Source organism: Brassica napus, chromosome A4 (genome assembly GCF_020379485.1).
Source record: "Brassica napus cultivar Da-Ae chromosome A4, Da-Ae, whole genome shotgun sequence".
NCBI classification, from domain to species: Eukaryota; Viridiplantae; Streptophyta; class Magnoliopsida; order Brassicales; family Brassicaceae; genus Brassica; species Brassica napus.
In genome coordinates, this window is record NC_063437.1 from 9,316,300 (window position 1) to 9,337,928 (window position 21,629).

The 21,629-nt window shown below is 32.5% G+C and overlaps 4 protein-coding genes across 13 annotated transcripts; 2 read left to right on the plus strand and 2 right to left on the minus strand.

The window, feature by feature from the left end:
• Nucleotides 1-592: 592 nt before the first annotated feature.
• On the plus strand, nt 593-4,604 carry LOC106445952 (histidine-containing phosphotransfer protein 3). The gene is made up of 7 exons (XM_013887609.3): nt 593-969; nt 2,961-3,228; nt 3,652-3,782; nt 3,875-3,946; nt 4,036-4,107; nt 4,178-4,250; nt 4,329-4,604. Exons 2-7 carry the CDS (start codon nt 3,163-3,165, stop codon nt 4,380-4,382), a joined length of 468 nt encoding a protein of 155 aa, XP_013743063.1. The 5' UTR covers nt 593-969; nt 2,961-3,162; the 3' UTR covers nt 4,383-4,604.
• A 168-nt stretch (nt 4,605-4,772) lies between these two features.
• Nucleotides 4,773-7,276, plus strand: LOC106445953 (pentatricopeptide repeat-containing protein At5g39350). Its single transcript, XM_013887611.3, has one exon. It carries the CDS (start codon nt 4,825-4,827, stop codon nt 6,841-6,843), a length of 2,019 nt encoding a protein of 672 aa, XP_013743065.2. The 5' UTR covers nt 4,773-4,824; the 3' UTR covers nt 6,844-7,276.
• Nucleotides 6,900-8,486, minus strand: LOC106445954 (EID1-like F-box protein 2). Its single transcript, XM_013887612.3, has 2 exons — nt 8,164-8,486; nt 6,900-7,886 (listed from the first exon to the last, which is right to left on the minus strand). The coding sequence occupies exon 2, from the start codon at nt 7,875-7,877 to the stop codon at nt 7,125-7,127; it is 753 nt and encodes a 250-aa protein (XP_013743066.1). The 5' UTR covers nt 7,878-7,886; nt 8,164-8,486; the 3' UTR covers nt 6,900-7,124.
• An 811-nt stretch (nt 8,487-9,297) lies between these two features.
• On the minus strand, nt 9,298-12,262 carry LOC106445955 (protein IWS1 homolog A). 10 transcript variants are annotated; one of them, XM_048777428.1, is made up of 4 exons: nt 12,033-12,259; nt 11,453-11,503; nt 9,641-11,141; nt 9,298-9,557 (listed from the first exon to the last, which is right to left on the minus strand). In XM_048777428.1, exons 3-4 carry the CDS (start codon nt 11,112-11,114, stop codon nt 9,532-9,534), a joined length of 1,500 nt encoding a protein of 499 aa, XP_048633385.1. In that variant the 5' UTR covers nt 11,115-11,141; nt 11,453-11,503; nt 12,033-12,259; the 3' UTR covers nt 9,298-9,531. The 10 variants fall into 10 exon arrangements, with proteins under 10 accessions (XP_048633385.1, XP_022573778.1, XP_013743067.1 ...); XM_022718057.2 differs by lacking the exon at nt 11,453-11,503 and having other exon boundaries at nt 12,033-12,262; XM_013887613.3 differs by having other exon boundaries at nt 9,298-11,141; nt 12,033-12,260.
• Nucleotides 12,263-21,629: the final 9,367 nt, after the last annotated feature.

Below are 21,629 nucleotides of genomic sequence, written 5' to 3' on the forward strand. Positions count from 1 at the left end.
GGGATGAGGTTTGAATGGGACGGGTTCATGCGGATTTATCCATTTTAACATCCTTAACAAAATATATGATGCATTATTATTAGATTTTTACTATATAAATATCCCGTTATTTGTAAACGCGGGTGGAAAATCTAATAGTATGATTGTCTCCCATATGTTTCATTCGGTTTGAGTGTTGTGTTGCAGGGAGCAGTGTGCCCAAGATTTTGTCTGGTTCCATGTTTGTTCTGTTAATAGGCTCATTCATTTTGTGTTTTGTCGCCTCTGCTTCTGATGTCGAACTTCTGATCGTTAAATATGTTTTCGTTGCGGTTTCAATCGCAACGTTAGACCAATACTTGTGTTCTCTAATTCCCAAAGCCTCATTTCACTTCTTAGTATGATTGGCGTTGAGTTTCGAAGACTGTTCAGCGACATTAGGTGTTGTTTATGTGTTATGTTTTCTCATGTTTTATGGTGTTATATCTCATTACTCTGCTTTGCTATGGTAGAAGTAGATGTTTTAGCCGGTTTGGCTTTGGTATTGATTGATGTAAACAATTTCTCCAGTGATGGAGATTAATTATTAAAAAATCTGTTGTTTAATAAAAAAAGAAGTAGTAATTATTCAATAATTGGATAGAAAACTAAGTTACGCATTAAAGTAGAAAACTAAAATAATATAAATATTTTAATAACAAAGGAGGAGATCATCCATGTTCACATATCACTCTCTGGATTTGGGTCCAAAGAATCAAACCGATGTTCTGGAGTGCTGTCGACAGAGTAATGATGCTTTAGATGAAGATAAGTACTTTGTGTTTCTAACTTTCTACAGAGAATCTTCCAGCGTGAGAGATTCTTGATGTCTGTGGGTTTTGGAAAAAGAAAACGCACAGAATGAATGAATGTATCAAATCATGAATGAGATTCCGTTTTTCATGGCCTAAATCAATCTATCTCACTTTCTCAACCTTGTCTTTAATTTTTACTAGATTCGGTATCCGCGCTTCGCGCGGATTATATGTTTAACAAAAGTCCAGTTCAATTAAAATTGGGAGTTTTGAAGTTTCTGAAAGGGTAAGTTATATTTTGTTTATTTTATAATGCGAAGACGTTGGAAGCGGTGATCATTTTTTTTTAAAAAAACAACAGTAAGTTTGAATAATAAATTGTTTTAAGGAATTCAATATTCGTAAGAGAAAATAGTATTTGAGTGTGCCTATTTAATTGACGTAGGAAGCGGTAACGTAAATTTTTTAAAAGTTGGCTGGTGTCGTTTGCTATGAAGCTTAGGATAGCAGTTTATTCCTCTTTTGAAAGCGTTGTATGATACTAATATCGTTGTCAAAGTAGAAGCACGATCCATGTGTGGTTGTGAGTGATAGTTGTCCTGAAAAAGTCAAATATTTGTAAGCATTTATTTTGACATAAACTTTATGTTTAGTTTATTACCTTCATGTAACCGTGGAATGATACTTGTGATGATTACAATTTGTTTTTTCCTGGTATATATGTGATTTAACTCCCTGAAATTAGACGCCTCCTTGTCCCATAAAGTTAGACGTACCAATTTCAATCTACAAATAATTATTGTATTATATTTTGTTTAGTTGTAAACCAATTGTTATTTAATAAAAAGTTAGTACCTGTCTAAACGCAATCCAATGATGATTTTTGAATCTGTGTAGTGGTTATATAAATCACTTTCTTGGATGAAGCATATGCGGCCAACAACATCTGTAGGAATAATTTGGTTTCAGGGACAAAAATGTAGTATTTATTTGTATGTGAGAGAGTTATTGGTTTTTTTTTACTTGGGAGGAAGTTGGTTGCATTTGCTAAGCTGATCAACTGGTGGTAGTGTTGGGGCCGGAATATGTATGAAGGGATCGGTGGAATGTTTTCTTGAATCAGTGTAGTAATTTTTGTCTCATTGATATTGATTATGTATGGTTGAACGGTAAGCATGTACTGTTGGTTATTGAGAAGAAGATTAAAATATCTAATGTGATAAATTTTCCCTTCCTCGAAGCGTTGGTAGATTGTGTCAGACGTAGAAATAGACACCCTCCCTTCCATTATTTGTTCATGTTTAGTGGTTAAAAGCCATCATTTGAAATGTAGTTGGAATAATTAAAAGTAAGTATTTTTAAGACAAACCTGGATGTCAAGACAAATAAAAGTTGTTCCTAGGAAAGCATTTTTATTTTTGTGATTTTTGATGAGCCACATCCTAATGATCCTAACGATTATTGGATGCGGTCCGAGGGTGTCGCCCCAATTGTTTTGATCTTCTGCTGCATGTTATGCACAGATAAGAATGAGAATTATTTTGTATTGCCCATTTTTTATTAATTTCATATTTCTTTTGAAGTGAACATAGTTATGGTTTGTTTGTTTTTTTTTTAAATTATTGACATGGTTATTTAAAAATTAAAGTAGGCCGGCCCATAATTATTTGAATGAGGTCAAAGCATGAGTAATTGGAACTGGTAGTTGTAAATTTGTTGGGTGGGTTTGATAGTAGAATTTAGGTTTTTTTTAGAAATTTATAGTGACTGTGTGTAAAATGAGGGGGTTGTGTTATCTTGGGCGGACAATTTTAAGATGAAAGGAAACTTAACCGGTTCACACATTGTTAAAGAAAACAGCAGAAATAATAAATTGTCTAAAAAAAATAGAAAATTCAAAAGAAAATAGTTTGACAGTTGATATAAGTAATTGTCCGAAGGAAATAGTTTTACCAAGACGGCGATTTGGGTTAATGGGCTGGGCTGCGAGATTTTTCTTTACTTGGCCCACCGGCAAATCGTAGACAAACCGAGATTTTTGTAAGCGACAACGAAGCCCAAATCTTTTATTGCAATTTTAATTTGAAGTTCAATCCGCTAGTGACATGGCAGTTTGATAGGTGGAGATTATTTTGCCCATGTGGCACCTTTAGAAAAGCTAGGATTTAGCTCCTTTTATATAGTAGGATTTTGACAACTAATTATTGTATTCTTTATGGACTGAATATTTCTTTATTATTTTTGTCCAATAGAATAATGATCTGTAAGAATCTCTTTTATTGGGATTAGCGTTTCAAAGTTCAAAAACTCAGAACTGCTCATTCTGTTTTCCTATTATCAAACTTCAAATCTCCTCCTTCTTCTCTCTGCTTCATCGTCACAAGTAATCATGGACACACTCGTTTCTCAGTTGCAGAGACAATTTCGTGACTACACCATCTCTCTCTATCACCAGGTTTCTTCTTCGTGTTTTCCTCCCAAACTTACAGATAAAGTTAGTAAATTTTAGCATCTGGGTACGAAAATGAATTCAAAGGTGGATCCTTTTTGTTAGAGATGATCCTCTAAAGTTGTTAGGGTTCTTGATTTGGAAATTGAGGGTTAAAGAGTTAGTTTAAAGTTTCTGTGAAATGGGTTCTTGTTTATTTATCTAAAGGTGACTCCTTTTTGGCGATGATCTTCCTCTACAGTAGTTAGGGTTCTTGGATTTGAATTTGTAACTTGAGGATTTAAGAATTGGTTTTAAGTGTCTGTGAAATGGGTTATTGTCTCTTTTTTCCAAAGGTGTCTCCTTTATATATTTATAAGCTTTTCTTACTGAGAGCTTGAATTTGGAAATTAAGGCTTTGGCTGAGATTAGTTGTTTTGGTATGTGAAGGGTTTTCTGGATGATCAGTTCACTGAGCTGAAAAAGCTGCAAGATGAATGTAGCCCTGATTTTGTGGCAGAGGTTGTTTCTCTCTTCTTTGAAGACTGTGAGAAGCTTATCGGTAACATGGCTAGAGCTCTGTAAGTGTTTTTTCTTTTTGACCTTTGTGTGCACATCTAGTATAATCAAAAGATATGTTTTGGTTTGATATTTGTTTTTGTACATACTTCAGAGATCAGACAGGAAACGTAGATTTCAGTCTGGTAGGTTCTAGTGTTCATCAACTCAAAGGTAGTAGCTCAAGGTAATGTTTACTCAGATCTGTAATCTCACTCCTTTGTCTCTAATCTCCTACTTAGTCTTAGTGAAGAGTTCTTTCTTGTTTCTATGTAGTGTTGGTGCCAAGAGGGTCAAAGGTCTTTGTGTTACCTTCAAGGAGTGTTGTGACTCTCAGAACTTTGAAGGGTAAGCTCATTTTCTGCTATGTTCATTTTTTTTATTGTTGAGACTAATTTGGGGAACAATTCTGCTTCAGGTGTGTGAGATGTTTGCAGCAGGTGGATATTGAGTACAAGTCATTGAAGGCAAAGCTTCAAGATTTGTTCAGTGTAAGTGACAAAAGATTATGATAAACTGTGAAAGAACATAGCTTTTTTTATAAATGATTCTTGTATTGTCTTTTGCAGCTTGAGCAGCAGATTGTCCAAGCTGGTGGTAGAATCCCTCAGGTTGATATATAAGATACTTGCCGACGACAGAACATGAATTTGATCAATCAGAGTGATGATGATTTGCATTCTCAGGATGTTATTGTTTAGTTAAAACTTAAAAGTTAAAACACTTACAGAAGTGTGGAAAAGACTGAGTGATTGTTGTTGTTAGATCAGTACTATGTAACTTTATCAATCGCTTTGGTTTGATGACCCTTGTTCCTAATACATAATCTGAATCGTTTGCTACGATTTTGAATCTCATAAAAATCATATGAAGAAGAAGTACATATATGTAAAACGCAAGTCTGCAAAGCTAAATTGTATTAAACGATGCCGCATCGCTTGTATTAAAAAGAACAAGTCTTCAAAGTTAAAATTGTACAAACGACGCCGTATCCCTTGGCCTTGACGGAAGAAGTTAAATAGCACTACGACGCCGTATGAGATCACTTCGCTTCGGTATTCTCAAATGAGTGAAGTTTTGCGCAGAGCCAAACACACACTTAGCGTCAAACAGTACCAATCTCTCTTGAACCACTATGCAGCCACTCAATCACTCTCCAAAACCAAGGCTTTACACTGCCACGTCATCACCAACGGTCGAGCCTCCGACCACATTATCTCGACTCTCTCCGTCACGTACGCTCTATGCGGCCACATCGCCTACGCACGCAAGCTGTTCGACGTAATGCCTGAAAGCTCTCTGCTTTCTTACAACATCGTCATCAGAATGTACGTGCGCGGCGGGCTGTACCAAGACGCTGTGAACACGTTCGTTAAGATGGTCGGCGAGGGAACTAAGTGCTGTCCCGATGGTTATACGTACCCTTTTGTTGCCAAAGCTGCTGGAGAGTTAAAGTCTGTGCCTTTAGGGTTGGTGATTCACGGGAGGGTCTTGAGAAGCTGGTTTGGTACGGATAAGTATGTGCAGAACGCGTTGCTTGCCATGTACATGAGCTTTGGGAGGGTTGAGATGGCGAGGAGAGTGTTTGATGTGATGATGAACAGAGATGTGATTTCTTGGAATACAATGATTAGTGGGTATTATAGGAATGGGTATATGAGGGATGCTTTGATGACATTTGATCGGATGGTAGATGAGGGTGTTGGTGTTGACCACGCTACTGTTGTTTCCATGTTGCCTGTTTGTGGTCACTTGAAGGATCTTGAAATGGGGAGGAATGTTCATAAACTGGTGGAAGAGAAGCGGTTAGGTGATAAGATAGAGGTGAAGAATGCGTTGGTGAACATGTATTTGAAATGTGGTCGCATGGACGAGGCGAGATTTGTGTTTGACAGGATGGAGCGCAGGGATGTGATCACATGGACTTGTATGATCAACGGATATACAGAAGATGGGGATGTGAAGAACGCTTTGGAGTTGTGCAGGTTGATGCAGTTTGATGGCGTGAGACCTAATGATGTGACTATAGCCTCTCTTGTTTCAGCTTGTGGTGATGCTTTAGAGCTGAATGATGGTAAATGTTTACATGGTTGGGCAATAAGGCAAAGGGTTCACTCCAGTGTCATCATAGAAACTTCTTTGATCAGCATGTATGCTAAATGCAACCGAGTAGACATTTGCTTCAAAGTCTTCTCTGGGGCTTCAAAAAGCCTGACAGGTCCCTGGAGTGCGATTATTGCCAGTTGTGTGCATAATGAACTTATGAGTGACGCGCTGAATCTCTTCAAAGGGATGCGGAGGGAAGATGTTGAACCGAACATTGCTACACTAAACAGTCTCCTTCCAGCGTATGCAGCTTTGGCAGATCTGCGCCAAGCAATGGACATTCATTGCTACCTTACCAAAACCGGGTTTACGTCGAGCCTTGATGCAGCTACAGGGCTGGTTCATGTTTACTCAAAGTGTGGAACTTTAGAATCCGCCCACAAGATATTTGATGGGATCCAGGAGAAACACAAGAGCAAAGATATAGTTCTATGGGGTGCATTGATCTCTGGTTACGGGATGCACGGAGATGGCCATAACGCGCTGCAGGTTTTCATGGAAATGGTTCGGTCTGGTGTGACGCCGAACGAAATCACATTTACTTCTGCCTTGAACGCTTGCAGCCATTCCGGTTTGGTCGAACAAGGCTTGACATTGTTCAGGTTTATGCTTGAGCATCATAAGAAGATAGCTCGACCAAACCATTACACTTGCATGGTTGATATTCTTGGTCGAGCAGGTCGGTTAGAAGAAGCTTACAATCTCATTACAACAATTCCATTTGAACCAAGCTCAACTATTTGGGGTGCATTGCTCGCTGCATGCGTCACACATGAGAATGTCCAGCTTGGAGAAATCGCAGCAAACAAGCTGTTTGAATTAGAACCAGAGAACACAGGAAACTACGTGTTGTTGTCGAACATCTATGCGGCTTTGGGACGATGGAAAGATATGGAGAAGGTGAGAAAAATGATGGAGGATGTTGGTTTGAGAAAAAAACCAGGTCATAGCACAGTCGAGTTCAGACAAAGATTATGAACAATTGTTATAGTTTTTTTTTTGTATTATTTTTGTCAGCGAAATGCTATAAGATATGGAGAAGATACCTAATGAAAAATTTAGCAGAAGTAAATGTTGTTCATACACATACATGCACTGTGAGAACAAATGGTTTGCACAACAATGATAAGACTTGAGAATCTGAAGTTGCCACAACATCACACCAACTCTATGCAAAGTGATGATCCCAAGTCTAGCAACAACATTTCACCAGCAGAAGATACATACATTAGCGACAGCTTCAAGCAACTTGTATATGGTCACTGAACCTCGGATGCTCCTTCGGAATCAGACAAAGGCAAGAGAGTACAAACTCCAAGCATATGTCCATTGAGGCAAACATAATACTCAATGCTGTCTTCATAAGCCCCCAATCTACAGCTAGCACTCTGTGGTATCATCCTCGCCTGAAGCATACTCCACAGCTTGGCTTTGCAATAAGGACAAACCTCTGTGGGGTGAAACGATGTCCCTTTCCTAATAAGCAACTTCCTCACCTTCGACATTGAAAACGATTTGAAAATCCCACGGAAGAATCCCAAATCACCATCTTCTCCTCCTTGATCCAAATGCTCACAAGGATCAGAAACATACAGAATGTCATCGTTACGACACTGAGGAGGAAGGAAGCTCCTTCCTGAAGTTCTAGAGAAGCGGGTCCTGTGAACAAAGTGACCAGGGACTTGAACATCGCTAAAGAGTCCGCCTTTACTGGAACCTGAGCAGTAAATCAAAAGCTTCCCAAGTGCTCTCCAACTACCATCAACACTGTGGCTGCCACTAGACTGGAGATCACACATCATCTTCGGCGCTCTGGCTCTGCAGAACTCTTTCCACAGCAGTCTCTTAGCAAGATCGTCAAACCATTTACAGACACAAGACAGAGTGGCGATTACATTAGGGTTCCAGTTTAGATGCTGAACCATAAGGAACAGTACTTCTTCACTAAGGTGTCCTTTCGTGCAATGACAAGTCGCCGAGTGAACACAGCGGTACTGCTTCGCTATTATCATCCTCTAAGCCTAGCACAGACGCAAATAGTAAGCCTTAACCTCACTGAACAAATGCATTTAAGTAAAAGCAAGAGGCTTTAACTAATTGGTAAAGTGACCATATCATGAGTAAGAGATTAGAGATGCATATGATTATAATAAACAATACCCACATCAAAGATGCATTCTTTATATATATAAACAGTCTTAAGAAACCAAATTCGTTTTCTTATTCACCACAAAACCAAAAATCAAAAGTAGCCAAGATCTATAACACTCCTTACTTCAAAGATAAGGGACATCTCACCTTAGTTTACACCAATCTTTACACAAGAGGTTCAGTAAAGTGTAAAGGTGGGAGCTTTGAGATGAATCGAGAGTATACTAGTTTAGGGTTTTGCTCGAGCGACCAAGAAAGATAAAGAAAAAGGAGAAAAGGGTTAGCATTTCAAGTGATTTAGATACTTTCCAGCAATACCCAGAGAGAAAAGTTTTGAACTTTGGTTAAAGAATGAAGAAGATGAGGTGATGCATGCAGAGAGATAGGCTATCGAGAAGAAGCAAGCAAGCAAGCAAATCTGCTTCTTTCCTAATTTTTTTTTTTTTTCTGATTGTTTTCTATGTAAGTGGGAAATGTACGTTTGTCTGCGATTCTACGGGTTATGTTAAAGTACGGTAAGGTGTACGGTGTGGCTAATCGTTTGATTGGATGGAGGCTGATCTCGCTACAAAGAGTTGGTGACTCCGTTAACGTTAACGGCAGGCAACGACTCATTTTACAATTACATTTGTGTTTTCAATTAATGAGAAGTTAAATTAACTCCATCTACTCGTTTGTCTCCATTATAGGCTGAATTTCAATTTATAAAAAAGTGGGAAAAGGTTGAAAAAGTAGGGGAAAAAAGAGATGTTGACAATTAAAAAGGAGTTGTTGAAAGTTGAAACATGTTAAAATGCGAAAAAATATCTTCTGAAGCAGACAAGATAAAGAGTTGGTTACAAAAACTAAAGCAAGGCAATTGAGTTAGAGCTTAGAAGCTTCCCATGTCTGGAAGGAACCCGATCCAATACCGACAATTGATTCATGATTATGAACCAATGGTTGACAGATTGAACCAATGTGAATGAATTATAATAAAGCAAAGATCTGAGGCTGTTCATAAGTCTAATGGTATTGTTGAACGCACAGAGTCAAAAAGGCCATTGATATTCATTCTTTTTGTTAAAAGATTTATGTGGATATGGACATGTAATCTTTCTCCATTGGCTTTGATTCAATTAAGCAAATCCCATTAATGCATTGATGAAACTTTTAACTGACAATTGGTGCATTGTGATCGATCACAGGTTTAACATATTATTAGGAGTATATTTTTTTCGGTTTGTGGATCCGGTTTACCATCCGGTTTGTCTAGAAAGAAAAAAAACTGCAAAAGAAAACAACAACCAACAAGAAATGAAAATGTAAAGAAAACTAGTCTTTTTTTTGTCTGTACAAAACCGAATACATCCAAATAAAACCAACAAACCGGTTCAGAAGAACCAAAACTAAACACAGAACACAATCCATCAGAGTATTATTCACAAAGCATCATATCAATATTTGGCTGAGACATCATAACCTTAGTATGAATGCATCAATCTTTCTTGAAGTTTCCAGCAAACCGAAACCATATCAAACCGGGCTCGAATTACAAGTTTCTGCACACACCAAACCAAAAACCAATTCAACTACTCCTATGAAGATTCCAAATGTTAGCTTTGCTCATGCTCAAGGCACATACCAGAGTTAGCAAGAGGTTTAGACTCTTGAAGAGAGATGACAGTTTCGAAAGCACCAACCAAAGCTTTGACTTTGCTTTTTCTAGCTTCAACAAGTTTACTCGCTGTTTCTTCGATGACATTGTTGAGCAGTCCCTGTGCATCTTTCTCCTGAACGTCTTGATGCCTCAACACAACTTTTTCACCATCTTCATCTTCTTCCTCATCTTCTTTGACGTCTTCCCTCTTCTTAAAGCTTCTTCTGACCTGTGCATCTTGCGCTTTGTCTTCACCAACATCTCTTCCTCTCCTAAACTTGAGCTTCCTTGCACTCTCGCCCACATCATCAGCATCCACAACTTTCCCTCTCCTGAAATGTAGTTTCCGAGCAGCTTCCTCTGCAGACTCTCCTTCCTTTCTCACTCTTGGTTTCCTCTCCGCTCCGTTGGAGGTTTCGATCTCTTCGTCTACTACGCTCTCAGCTTCGTTGCTTCCTGAAGGGTAATCATACTCCTCTGTCTCTGAAACAGGACACTCATCGTCTTTCTCAGTTGAATGAGTCTGTAGAAGAGGAGGAAAAGGTTCAGCAACGCACTGCTGATTCTGATCATGTTCAGACACAGCTTTGCTCTTTGTTTCCATTTCCACAACGTGTAATGTTTTCTCCTCCACTGGATAACCATCTACCTGCTTGTCAGACTCTTCAGTGCGCTTCACACGTCTTAGTTTCTGATTAGAGGAGGAGGAGGAGGCAGCCTTTAAGCTCTGACTCTTCTTCAAACTTGAAGTTCCAGCTAGTCTCATTGATAGTCTTGGAGAAAGAGAAGCTCTTGGAGTCACTGGAACCTTCTTTAAAACAACTCTGGAGGAAGCTGTAGCCTTCTTCATTTTTGCATCTTCACTTTTTGATCCCATTTTGGGTTTCAGAACCGATGAAGAAGCAACTTTCTCGCTGTTTACTTTAGATTTGGACGTTGCTAGTGCTGAATAAGACTTCTTCAAGACCTTCGGCTTCATAGCATCAACACTACGAGCTCCCAAATCTGGTGAAAGTTTGAGCTTAGAACTTGATGATGTCACTTTCTTCTTCACAGGAGTTTCATCACCAGATGGTATTATCAACACCTCTGGCTTCTTCATCCCACTCACTTGATGCTTCACAACCTCTCTCTTGATCATCATCTCAGAAGAAGAAGAGCCATCATCACCAGGGGTAACCTTCTTTGTCGTAGCCTTCTTAGTTTTAGAAGAGCCAGGCTTCAAAGTTTCGACCAAAGCATCATCATTCACTTTCTTGAAGATCTTTCTATTGGTGGAACGCCAAGGTTTCTCCACGGTTACCTGCTTCTTGCCGTACTTGCAGATATCATGGCAAGAACCGGTGGATGCTCTGAGGTAACGAGGGATCTCTTTCTCTTTAGGCTTTGATGCTATTGCCTTCCCAGTTCTTGCCAACATTTCAGGCGTTCCAAAGCTACTCACACTGTCTTCATCCATCAATTACAAACCCAACAAGACCACAACCTGTTCACATTTTCAAACACAAGACACCAAAATTAAATTACTACTTCAGATAAAGATATTTATATACAAACAAAGAAAAATGTTTTCTTTTTGTCACTAAACTTGTAGAACAGAAAACAACAACAATAAAAAAACAGATCAGAGAAGAGATTAAACACAAGAACTCTAACAGAAACCAAAACTAAAAACTAAAAACAATTATGTCATAAGATGAGGAGCCAGCAACAACATTATCCACCACAAGAAAGCCAAAACTGAAACCGTTTTCTTTTTGGTAACTGAAACAAACGTTTTTGTACTAACAGACCTACCAAAAGATTTCAAAATCTAGTTGAACAGCTTTGGATCTTGGCTTACCAAATCTGATAAAACAGAAGCAGGAAGAAGAGGTCAGAGAATAAGTTATATGTAAAGAAATGGAGGAAATTATTCGAAAACTAAGCAAGCAATGTCATGAACGACAGAGACAATGCGATTCTCTAAATAATTAAATAAAGGAAACTCAAATGAATCGCATTTAAAGAGAAGGTTTCATCTTGAAGCATTCATTTTTTTTTTCTGAGAATAATCAAACCAAAGACCCACAAATAAAGCATAAGATCCAGTTCTTACGTTTCTATTGAAAAATGGAAAATACTAGAAAAATATCGGCTTCGAAGGAAACCCATTTTCGCATTTACCGATTAAATGGCTCCCACGATCAGAAAATTCAATGAGGGAAAATTATCTTGAAAATTAGAAGAAAAACTTATTAGGGAAAAGCAGAGAAATAATAATAATAATAATTCACCTTTGTTTTCAGAGGAACGAACTGTTCAAAAGAAAAGCAAAAGACTATTTGACAAAACAATGATTTTAAACACGGGAGACGAAAAAAGGTGCAGAATTTACGAGTCCTTTTCTTCTGGGTCGGTGTTCCGTGTTCGTCGAGATCGTGCAACCAACTAAAAGAAGAAGAAAAAAACTCTTTTTTTTTTTAAAGGTTATTTAACGAAGGTGGTGGTGAGGGCTTTCCTTTTCTTTTCTTCGTCTCCTTGCTTTCCGCGTTTGTCGCAGAATTTGGAAGGGCAGTTTAATAATGTTTACCCCTCTTCTCCTCTATTCCTAGATTTTAGAGAGAGAAAGTTGTGTGGCCTTGTGGGGTCATTTATAATGTACCAAACTTTACTTTTTATCACATGGTTTGGTTTTGATCTGTTTTTCGGGTTTTTGCTTTATTAAGACCAAACCGGGACGATATGTTTGGGGTTAGACGTAAACAAGATCCAAACCGGAGTTGGACCAAAAATAAATCCAGTTTATCATAAGTAAAAACTATATTTTCACCGCGCTAAAGCGCAGAATAATTTTTTGGAATTTTTTTAAAATAATTACTTTTTCTCTTCATTTAAAATAGCACTAGGTGTTCTGTCCGCACATGCGGGTATAGTGTTTTTATAGATATTTATCTGTTTATAAATATTAAATCAAAACCAACATAATAAATTATTACTTATATTTTTAAAAAGATAAATCAAACATTAAACTTTATATTTTATAATAAATAATATTATTTTAGATAAAAACACAACATATTTAAGAATTATCTTATGTTTTAAAAATATATTTTATTTTTGAGAATTTTATTATATTTACTTATAGTCAATTATCGAATATAACATATAAATAAAATATTATTAATATATATTCATTAGTTTTTATCAAAAAATATATATGCTTATTGTTGTGTTAAATTTTATAAACATTCACATATATTTTAGAAAATATATTTATTTGTTTGATTAGCATTTAATTATTAATTGTTTTATATCTAACTATAAATTTTATAATAAAATATTATTTTCAGATAACAACAGAATATATCTAAGAATTATCTTATGTTTTAAAACATGTTTTTATTTTTGAAAATTTTATTATATTTATTTAAAGTCAATTTTCTAATATAATATATAAATATAAGAGAAATTACCAAAAATACCACATTCATAGTACCACTTTTCATGTTTACGCTAACCACTTTTATCCTGATTTTTAATGAAGGAGTAAAATACAATTATACCCTTAGGGTTAACTAATCTTGACTTAGGGTTTAGAGTTGAGGGGTGGGATAGTGTTTTTGGAATGTGAAATTTATGATTCTAATAAATATATAAATACTTAAAAAATATATATAGGTTCAAACATAATTTTAAATTTTTTTTTATAAAAAAGTTCGAATTTGGAAAAATATAACTCGAAAACATAAAAAACAAATTACACTTTTTTTATTTTTTTATATTTTTATATTTTTATTTATTTATTATTTATTTATTATTTTTTATTTAAATAATGATTTATTATATATATATAAATAACAAGGGCATAAGAGTTTTTTGCCACTTAATGAATAAGGTATTTTTGAAAATGTCTCATTAGTGGTGGTAAAAATGAAAAGTGGTACCATGAAAGTCGTAAACATGTAATTTTCCCATAATATAATAGTATTAATAGAAATTCATTTTTAATTATTTATATTTTAGATAATTTTTATTATTATTAATTTTAAATCACTTATTTAATCAGATATATTTTAAATTGATTTTTATTTTTGACTATTTATATAATTTATTCATTAAGGGTATAAATGATTTATTATTAATTTTAATCACTTTTTAATCAAATAGATTTGAAATTTGTTTTTTATATTTTGACTAATTTATATAATTATTCATTAAGGATATAAACGATATTAACCACTCTAACTTTTAATGTGAGAGCTCTGTTGCTAAAATTTACTTCGCAAATAATTAAACCAACATAATATATTAATTATATTTTTTAAAAGATAAATCAAACATTAAACTTTATATTTTATAATAAAAAATATTATTTCAAATAAAAACACAACATATTTAAGAATTATCTTATGTTTTAAAAATATATTTTATCTTTGAGAATTTTATTATATTTACTTATAGTCAATTATCGAATATAACATATAAATAAAATATTATTAATATATATTCATTAGTTTTTATCAAAATATATATATGCTTATTGTTGTGTTAAATTTTAAAAACATTCACATATACTTTAGAAAATATATTTATTTATTTGATTAGCATTTAATTATTAATTTTTTTATATCTAACTATAAATTTTATAATAAAATATTATTTTCAGATAACAACATAATATATCTAAGAATTATCTTATGTTTTAGAACATGTTTTTATTTTTGAAAATTTTATTTTATTTATTTAAAGTCAATTATCTAATATAATATATAAATATAATAGTACTAATAGAAATTCATTTTTAATTATTTATATTTTAGATAATTCTTATTATTATTAATTTTAAATCACTTATTTAATCAGATATATTTTAAATTCATTTTTATTTTTGACTATTTATATAATTTATTTATTAAGGATATAAACTATTTATTATTCATTTTAATCAGATAGATTTGAAATTTGTTTTTTATATTTTGACTAATTTATATAATTATTCATTAAGGGTATAAACGATATTAACCGCTCTAACTTTTAATGTGAGAGCTCCGTTGCTAAAATTTACTTCGCAAATAATAGTATAGATTGACATAAAATCCGTAACCTAAACTCCATACCAATCTCAAACCAAAAAACTTGATCCGTGCCTATTCTGAAATATTAGAAATTTCAGAATTGGTCATGTAGTGTGGTACACCATATATCCGAATTCGAAGTATTATTAGCAAACTCAAACGAGCAATCCGAGAAATAAAAAAATTTCCAGAAAACTGATATGAAAATCCAATTTAATCGCAAATATAAATATTTGAAACATAAATATGTACTTCAAATATTCAATTCTATATTTATTTTGAAATTATATCTAAAAGTAAGTATTTAAATCTTCAAAAAGTACCTAAAATATCCAATCTTGTATAAATACATTTATTTCTTATGTTTTTCTTTTCAATTTTGGATTTAATTTTGGATATATCCGAACCAAACCAATATAACCTGAATCGAAACAATATCTGGTTACTTTATGGATCTTAGATGTGTTACAATTTAGAAGCAAAACCGAAGTGTTATATCCGAATCCGATCCATACTTACAAAATATACCATAACTAGTATTAGCTCCCATGCTATGCATGGGTCAATTTCATTGTTTTCTAAATTATCTGATCAAAACTTAATAACTAAAAAACATCAAAACAAATTATTATTTTAGTTACCTATTTACTGTAATAGATAAACCAAGAAATATAAAATCTCACTTATATAAGTCAATATCAACATGATTGTTTTTTACTTTAAAAGTTATATGAATTAGAATCTGTTCTCATTTTTTTCTCAATATTTCTAGTAAAAAAATCAAGAAATATATAATTCCTATTCAAATGGCCTTTCAACAAATCTAAGAAGTTGTCGTATATCAGTGTCATGGAAACCATGCAAAATATGATCATTCGTTAGTACAAAAAAGTTAGTAAATACTATAATATACCTGTAATTTTAGTTTGCTGATAGTTTTCTCAATAAAGCGTTGGAGTTTCTCTCTTTTTACATTTTTCAGTTTCTGCATCATCAATACTAATTAGTAATGGGATACGATCTCTTCAAGCATATAAACGTTAGAAAAAACCAGAATAGAGATTTTTGAAAGGGAGCAAAATAGAAAGTAACTTTTTCATATTTTCAGAATATAAGCTTGATCTTTTGAAGAAAACCTTGAATGCGAAGAGTGACACTTGATTAAAGGCCGTAGAAGAAAATAGATGAAGCAAGAGCATAAAAATGACACAAATTAACTATTTACCTCTGGGAAGAATCAATCCATACCCACATCAGATTTGTGATTAGAGAAAGAGACAAAATGTGTCAGTTAACAATCGGTCATTGGATAACTTCAAAAAGTATTTAAAGGAAATAGAGATAGTTATTAGGAGAGTGAGTGGTGATCATGGAGTTTAGAAAGAGGAACTGCTCCGCAAAATGGAATGATAATATTTTTGATTTTTGTCTCTTGCGTAAATATTTTTGTTTTGCATTTTTTCATTTTTGTTTTTGTATTTAAACTCTTTTATTTCTTGATCTATGTGGCAAAATATTATTGGTGTAGTGACTTGTGATTTAGTATATAAGAGATGAGACCTAGGATGTGATATAAATTAGAACTGAAATTCCAAATATCTAACCCGTATCGCAACAGGTATCTGAATGCTCAAGCCTAACTTAAAGTGTGTTTTATGTTTTGTTCAACGAGTTTTATATTTGATAAATATTTTATTTGTGTTGGAATAACCCGTGAAACTATACTCATAAAAAATATCAATAATAACATATTCCATCATATCATTATATATTAATGACTATTACTATTTATTTTATCATATATATATATATATATATATATTTATTTATCTCTAGTTTTAATACTTTATTAATAAGATATATTATTATGTATTAGTTGAGGGTTTTAAGGAATGTGTTTCTTACATTTGAATTAAAGTACAATTGTATATATGAGTTAGTAAGTATATATAATTCTTTTTATATTAATAATAAAATATAATTGATTATTTACTTAAAAGTAGTGTTAATATAAATTGAACTCATTATTTAAAATAATAGATTAGTTATTTTTGACAAAAAAAATAGTTATTTAGTTCCTTAATTTTAGGTTAGGGTATATATTTAATAATAATTAAGTTATGTATCAATTACAATACTAAAAGGAGAATATCCTTCACTCTAAAGCTATCCACATCATCTAATTAAATCATCCAATAATGACTATTCTTTCTGCCACGTCTGCTATCCTTTAGCCCAAAACTTCACATCGAAATCAACTTCGACTGTGATTCATCTTCCTCGATTCCCAGCCGTTTTTTTTTCAAGTTTTCATTCTTCAACACCTCCTACCTAATTAGGGTATGGAAGATCCGTCTCTTCTCTTCATCTCTTCGTCTCTTTTTTTTGCTCAAACATCTCTTTGTCTCTCTCTCTCTCTCTCTCTCTCTCTCTCTCTCTCTCTCTCTCTCTCTCTCTCTCTCTCTCTCTCTCTCTCTCTCTCTCTCTCTCTCTCTCTCTCTCTCTCTCGTTAAGATCCAAGACCTTCTGGTTAGTTTCTTTTCATAAAAAAAAAAAAATTTGTTTAATGGTTGTTCTGTTTGTATTGAAGCGTTAGATGTAACAAATCGTTTCTTCTTTCGTACAGGAGATAATAATGGTGGCATAGAACACAGACCTCATCCAGGTTATGGTCATGGTCATGATGTTGCTCCAGTCATGGTCACGGCTGATAAAAGTATCTTATCAGTTTTTGTTTTATGCTGCCTTAGTATCTCAGTTAATATTTTAAAAATAAAAAGTAAGTCTATAAATATAAAGGATATACTCCTTTTAGTATTAGAAAATTATTTATGGATTGGGCTTGAATTTATGAACCTTTATAAATATTTTATAAATGATTTTAAACATTTTTAAATGATTTATAATGTCAGTTTTAGTTTTGCAGAAATTTAAAGTATTTATGAAAATAGTTATATCTTAAAGATAAATTTAAATAATGATATCAAATTTGGGGTAAAAGCTAAAATTAAAATTCTCTCAGAACTCATAACATACATTTGTTTCTCCAAAAATTCTAAAAAAAGATGTTCATGTCTAATTGCAGCTTCTAATGTTTCTTCCTTCCATATATTTAAATTTATTTTTTCAAAAGAAATTTTGGTTCATACACTATTATGCGTTTTATTTAATTAGAAAACAGTTTATCCATAATTGTGTTTCAATTTACAGAAGTCCAAAGCCACATAAGATTTATTTACTATAATGTTATCAAAATTATATTAGAACAAATTTACAAAAACAACATCTATACATTCTAAGAAGAGTTTTTTTATGTTTACCCTAGAGGGCGTGGATTCACCAGCTAATTATCTGTCATATCATATTTATTTATTTTTAGAAAAAGCAAAATAACAAAAATTTGCTAAGTTATATTCTGTTTTTAAAATTAAAAAAAAGTACAAATAAATTAAAAAAAATAGTACTAGCTGCAAAAAATGAGTTTTTTTAAAACATTATTAACGCTGTCAGTAAAATTACACTAAACCCTAAAGTCTAACTATTAAACCCTAAACCCTTGAGTAAATCCTAAACTCTAAATCGTTAAAACTAAGCAATAAATCATAAACACTAAATCCTAAACGCTGTCAGCAAAACTCTAAATCTTAGCCCTAAACCCTAGGGTTTAGGGTTTACCCAAGGGTTTAGAGTTTACCCAAAGATTTAGGGTTTACCCAAGCATTTAGGGTTTACCCAAGGGTTTAGGATTTACCCAAAAATTTAAGGTTTAGTTTTTAGGGTTTAATGTTTAAGATTTAGGGTTTATTGTTTTGATGACGGTGTTAACAATGTTTAAAAAAATTTGTACTATTTTTTATTTATTTTTACTTTAAAAAACATAACATAATTTGGCAAATTCTTATTATTTTGTTTTCTTTTTTTCAACTCCTGAATATGAGCTCGCAGACTTTTATTGGTCGGTGAATAAATAATTTTTTTAAGAAATATCAAAGTACGGATCAATAATTTTTCTATATTTAAATTATTGGTCACTAATAATAGTATTATTACATCACTTCCAATCAATATTAATTTTATTTTATAATTTAATATTTTTACTATTTAATAATGCCTAGACAAATTTTAAACGGTTTCAAATCTAAAACAGTTATCAATCATCAATTTTATAAAATTTACGTAAAACAATAATAATAAATACAGGTGCATTATTGAACAAATTTGTTTGTTCTGATGTGTTTACTTATATGAAATTTTGATCCCTAAAATGTTTCATACAGAAGTAAAGTTTGCCAAACATAATAAAAGAAAAGTAAGTCAAATTATCTTCCTAATTTTACTGTGATAGTCAGGTTACTCTTTTTCATTTCATATAATAGAAACTTAATTGAGATTAATATAAATAAAATTTTAAAATGATAAATAAAATTTTAAAACTAAATTTCCTCATTTATACAAAATATTTACCATGAAAGTAAAAATAATAAGTTGCAATTGATTAAGTAAACACAATTAATCTAAAATTAAGATGATAATTTACATGTGAAAAAATATGAAAAAAAATTTAAAAGTATATTATCCGCGCATAGCGCAGAAAAACGATCTAGTAAGTATAAATAATAAGAAAACTAGTTAAATGTAATGGTTCAATCTATACTATTTATAAATAGATAAAAAAATATGACTATACATTAACTGATTAGATGTAAATGAAAATGAAAATATGAATATGAATATTTTGGAAAGAAAAATTACCTGGAATTGACCATTTTTCTATAAGTTTTAAGATATGCTTTCACTTTTATGATGTCAAATTGTAGTAACTCTCCTACAAAATATTAAAATATCTTTAAAACTCTAATGGTAGAGTAAATGGTAATTATAATTGTCTTACAAATTAATATACATATTAATATAGTGTGAGTTGTTTTTTTAACAACTAAAACTTAGGCTATGAATGGTGACCAAAGAATGAAGAGGAATAATGCATTTTTTAATGTTCCTAAAACTTTTTACCATTCATAAGAAATAGTTTTTACTTTCTATTCCTCTTCATTCATTTTATTGTAGAGAAATATAGAACATATTTGTTCCTCCCTAAATATAGAACATAGAACATATATTCACATTTTATCAAAAAAAAGAAAAAAGAAATGTAGAACATATTTGTTCCTCCCTAAATATGATAAGGAATAATAATTTCTTCTCATTCCTATAATTTTATTCCACTCAATTATTTTCCTATCCGTTTCTGATGTTCCTATGATGATTACCAGGAAAAAAAATACTTAGATTTTAAACAAATTACTTAAATACATATACAACTATGAGATACAAAAAATAAATAATTAAAACGATAAGAAAGCTTCATGCGAACTTGAAATATTTGTTGCATTTTGAGTATCAGATCTCTTTGTTGTATTATTATGGTCTTATTCCAATTTAGATCTACAAATGTTCTTCAGTTCAGAACCCAATGTATTGATTCAACCGTAAGAAATAAAAATTAGAATAACCAATTTCTAACGATTATAAGGATATTAACATACCATAAAGAGACTACATATTGTTGTTTCTTGCATGATGCATTACATGATTTCAAACAAATATTTTGATACCAAGTATATTGTTTCAAAATATAAGTTGTGAAAAAAATTGGTTGGCCGACATCATACTTCTTCCTCTTGTCTCTAGATCTTCTTCTTCATGTTGAATCCATAGTAGTTTCAGTTGGTGGCTGGAGGTTCCATAACAAATCCTTACGGATTTATTTCAAACATCCCATATCCCATATACCATCATCAAGTCTCTCTCTCTCTCAATATAATAATAAAATAATTGTTATCAATGGAAGACTTGATAATAGATTAAGCGAACCGGTTCAAACATGAACCACCACAAGCCGCGTGAAGAAAACTCCAATGGAAATAAACTGACACATTCTTTTATGGACAAACCATGAGACGTTGCCGGACAAACATCCTCTCGAAGAGAGAGATAGAAAGGAAAACATTGACAATGAAGCATCAACAAAAACAAATGATGATGATCATGAATCAATGATTTGCACTTAGAAATTAAAAACTAATAAATTTAAAAGAAGAGTACGGCCGACGTAGGAGTCGACGCCGGCCAGTGACAGTTGCGTGAAAGAGGGTGGTTGTTGACAAAGATATCGCTTGGTGAATCACTCGAGAGAGAAGACGGTTGTGTATATAGTGTGCGTTATGTGTTTTAAATTTAGGGTCATTTATCTGAATATAAAAATATCAGTAGGTAATTCCGAATGCATGCACAATTTGAAAGTAATTTGACATATGGTTTATTTACTAGGTATGGTTTAACGATATACCTCTCAACACCAAAAATAAAGTTATTTTATAAACTGTAGTCGGGTATAATGAATATTTGAAAATATATTTTGTTGGTAAAGTGTCAGGAGTAGAATGACGTATAAATTTATTTATGTATGTTAATATACTTATTAATTGATAATAATTATAGAACCCAGCTGTCAGAGTTGTGTCAGGTGAAAATTCTAATAAAATATTTTCAGTCATGTTGCTCATTACACTAAACATGTGAAAAATAAATAGGTTATGAAAACGGTGAACAATTAATAATAACCAGAAAATCATAATTGTATCTGGAGTATTTGTTAAAGTTGCAATTTTTAATTTAGAAAATTGAGATTAGGTGATGTAATCATATATGCAACATGAATCTTTTGTAGTTTGTGTGGAAATATTGAAATTAAGACATTGGGGTTTTACAAAGTTTTAACATCATAGCATAACAGCTTAAACTGAAAAAGGAAACACACATTCATCATTCACGGGTTAACACGACCTAAGATTTTATAATGAAAACGATTACAGAAGTTACAACAATAAAACCACACCAAGAAATGATCATAAACT

Bases quoted from the DNA above. Each gene is read 5' to 3' on its own strand.
- LOC106445954 (XM_013887612.3), bottom strand. From the start codon at position 7,877: ATGATAATAGCGAAGCAGTACCGCTGTGTTCACTCGGCGACTTGTCAT.
- LOC106445952 (XM_013887609.3), top strand. From the start codon at position 3,163: ATGGACACACTCGTTTCTCAGTTGCAGAGACAATTTCGTGACTACACC. The intron at 3,947-4,035 runs GTAATGTTTACT...GTTTCTATGTAG, and splicing joins CTCAAAGGTAGTAGCTCAAG to TGTTGGTGCCAAGAGGGTCA. The intron at 4,251-4,328 runs GTAAGTGACAAA...TGTCTTTTGCAG, and splicing joins AGCTTCAAGATTTGTTCAGT to CTTGAGCAGCAGATTGTCCA.
- LOC106445955 (XM_013887614.3), bottom strand. From the start codon at position 11,114: ATGGATGAAGACAGTGTGAGTAGCTTTGGAACGCCTGAAATGTTGGCA.
- LOC106445953 (XM_013887611.3), top strand. From the start codon at position 4,825: ATGAGTGAAGTTTTGCGCAGAGCCAAACACACACTTAGCGTCAAACAG.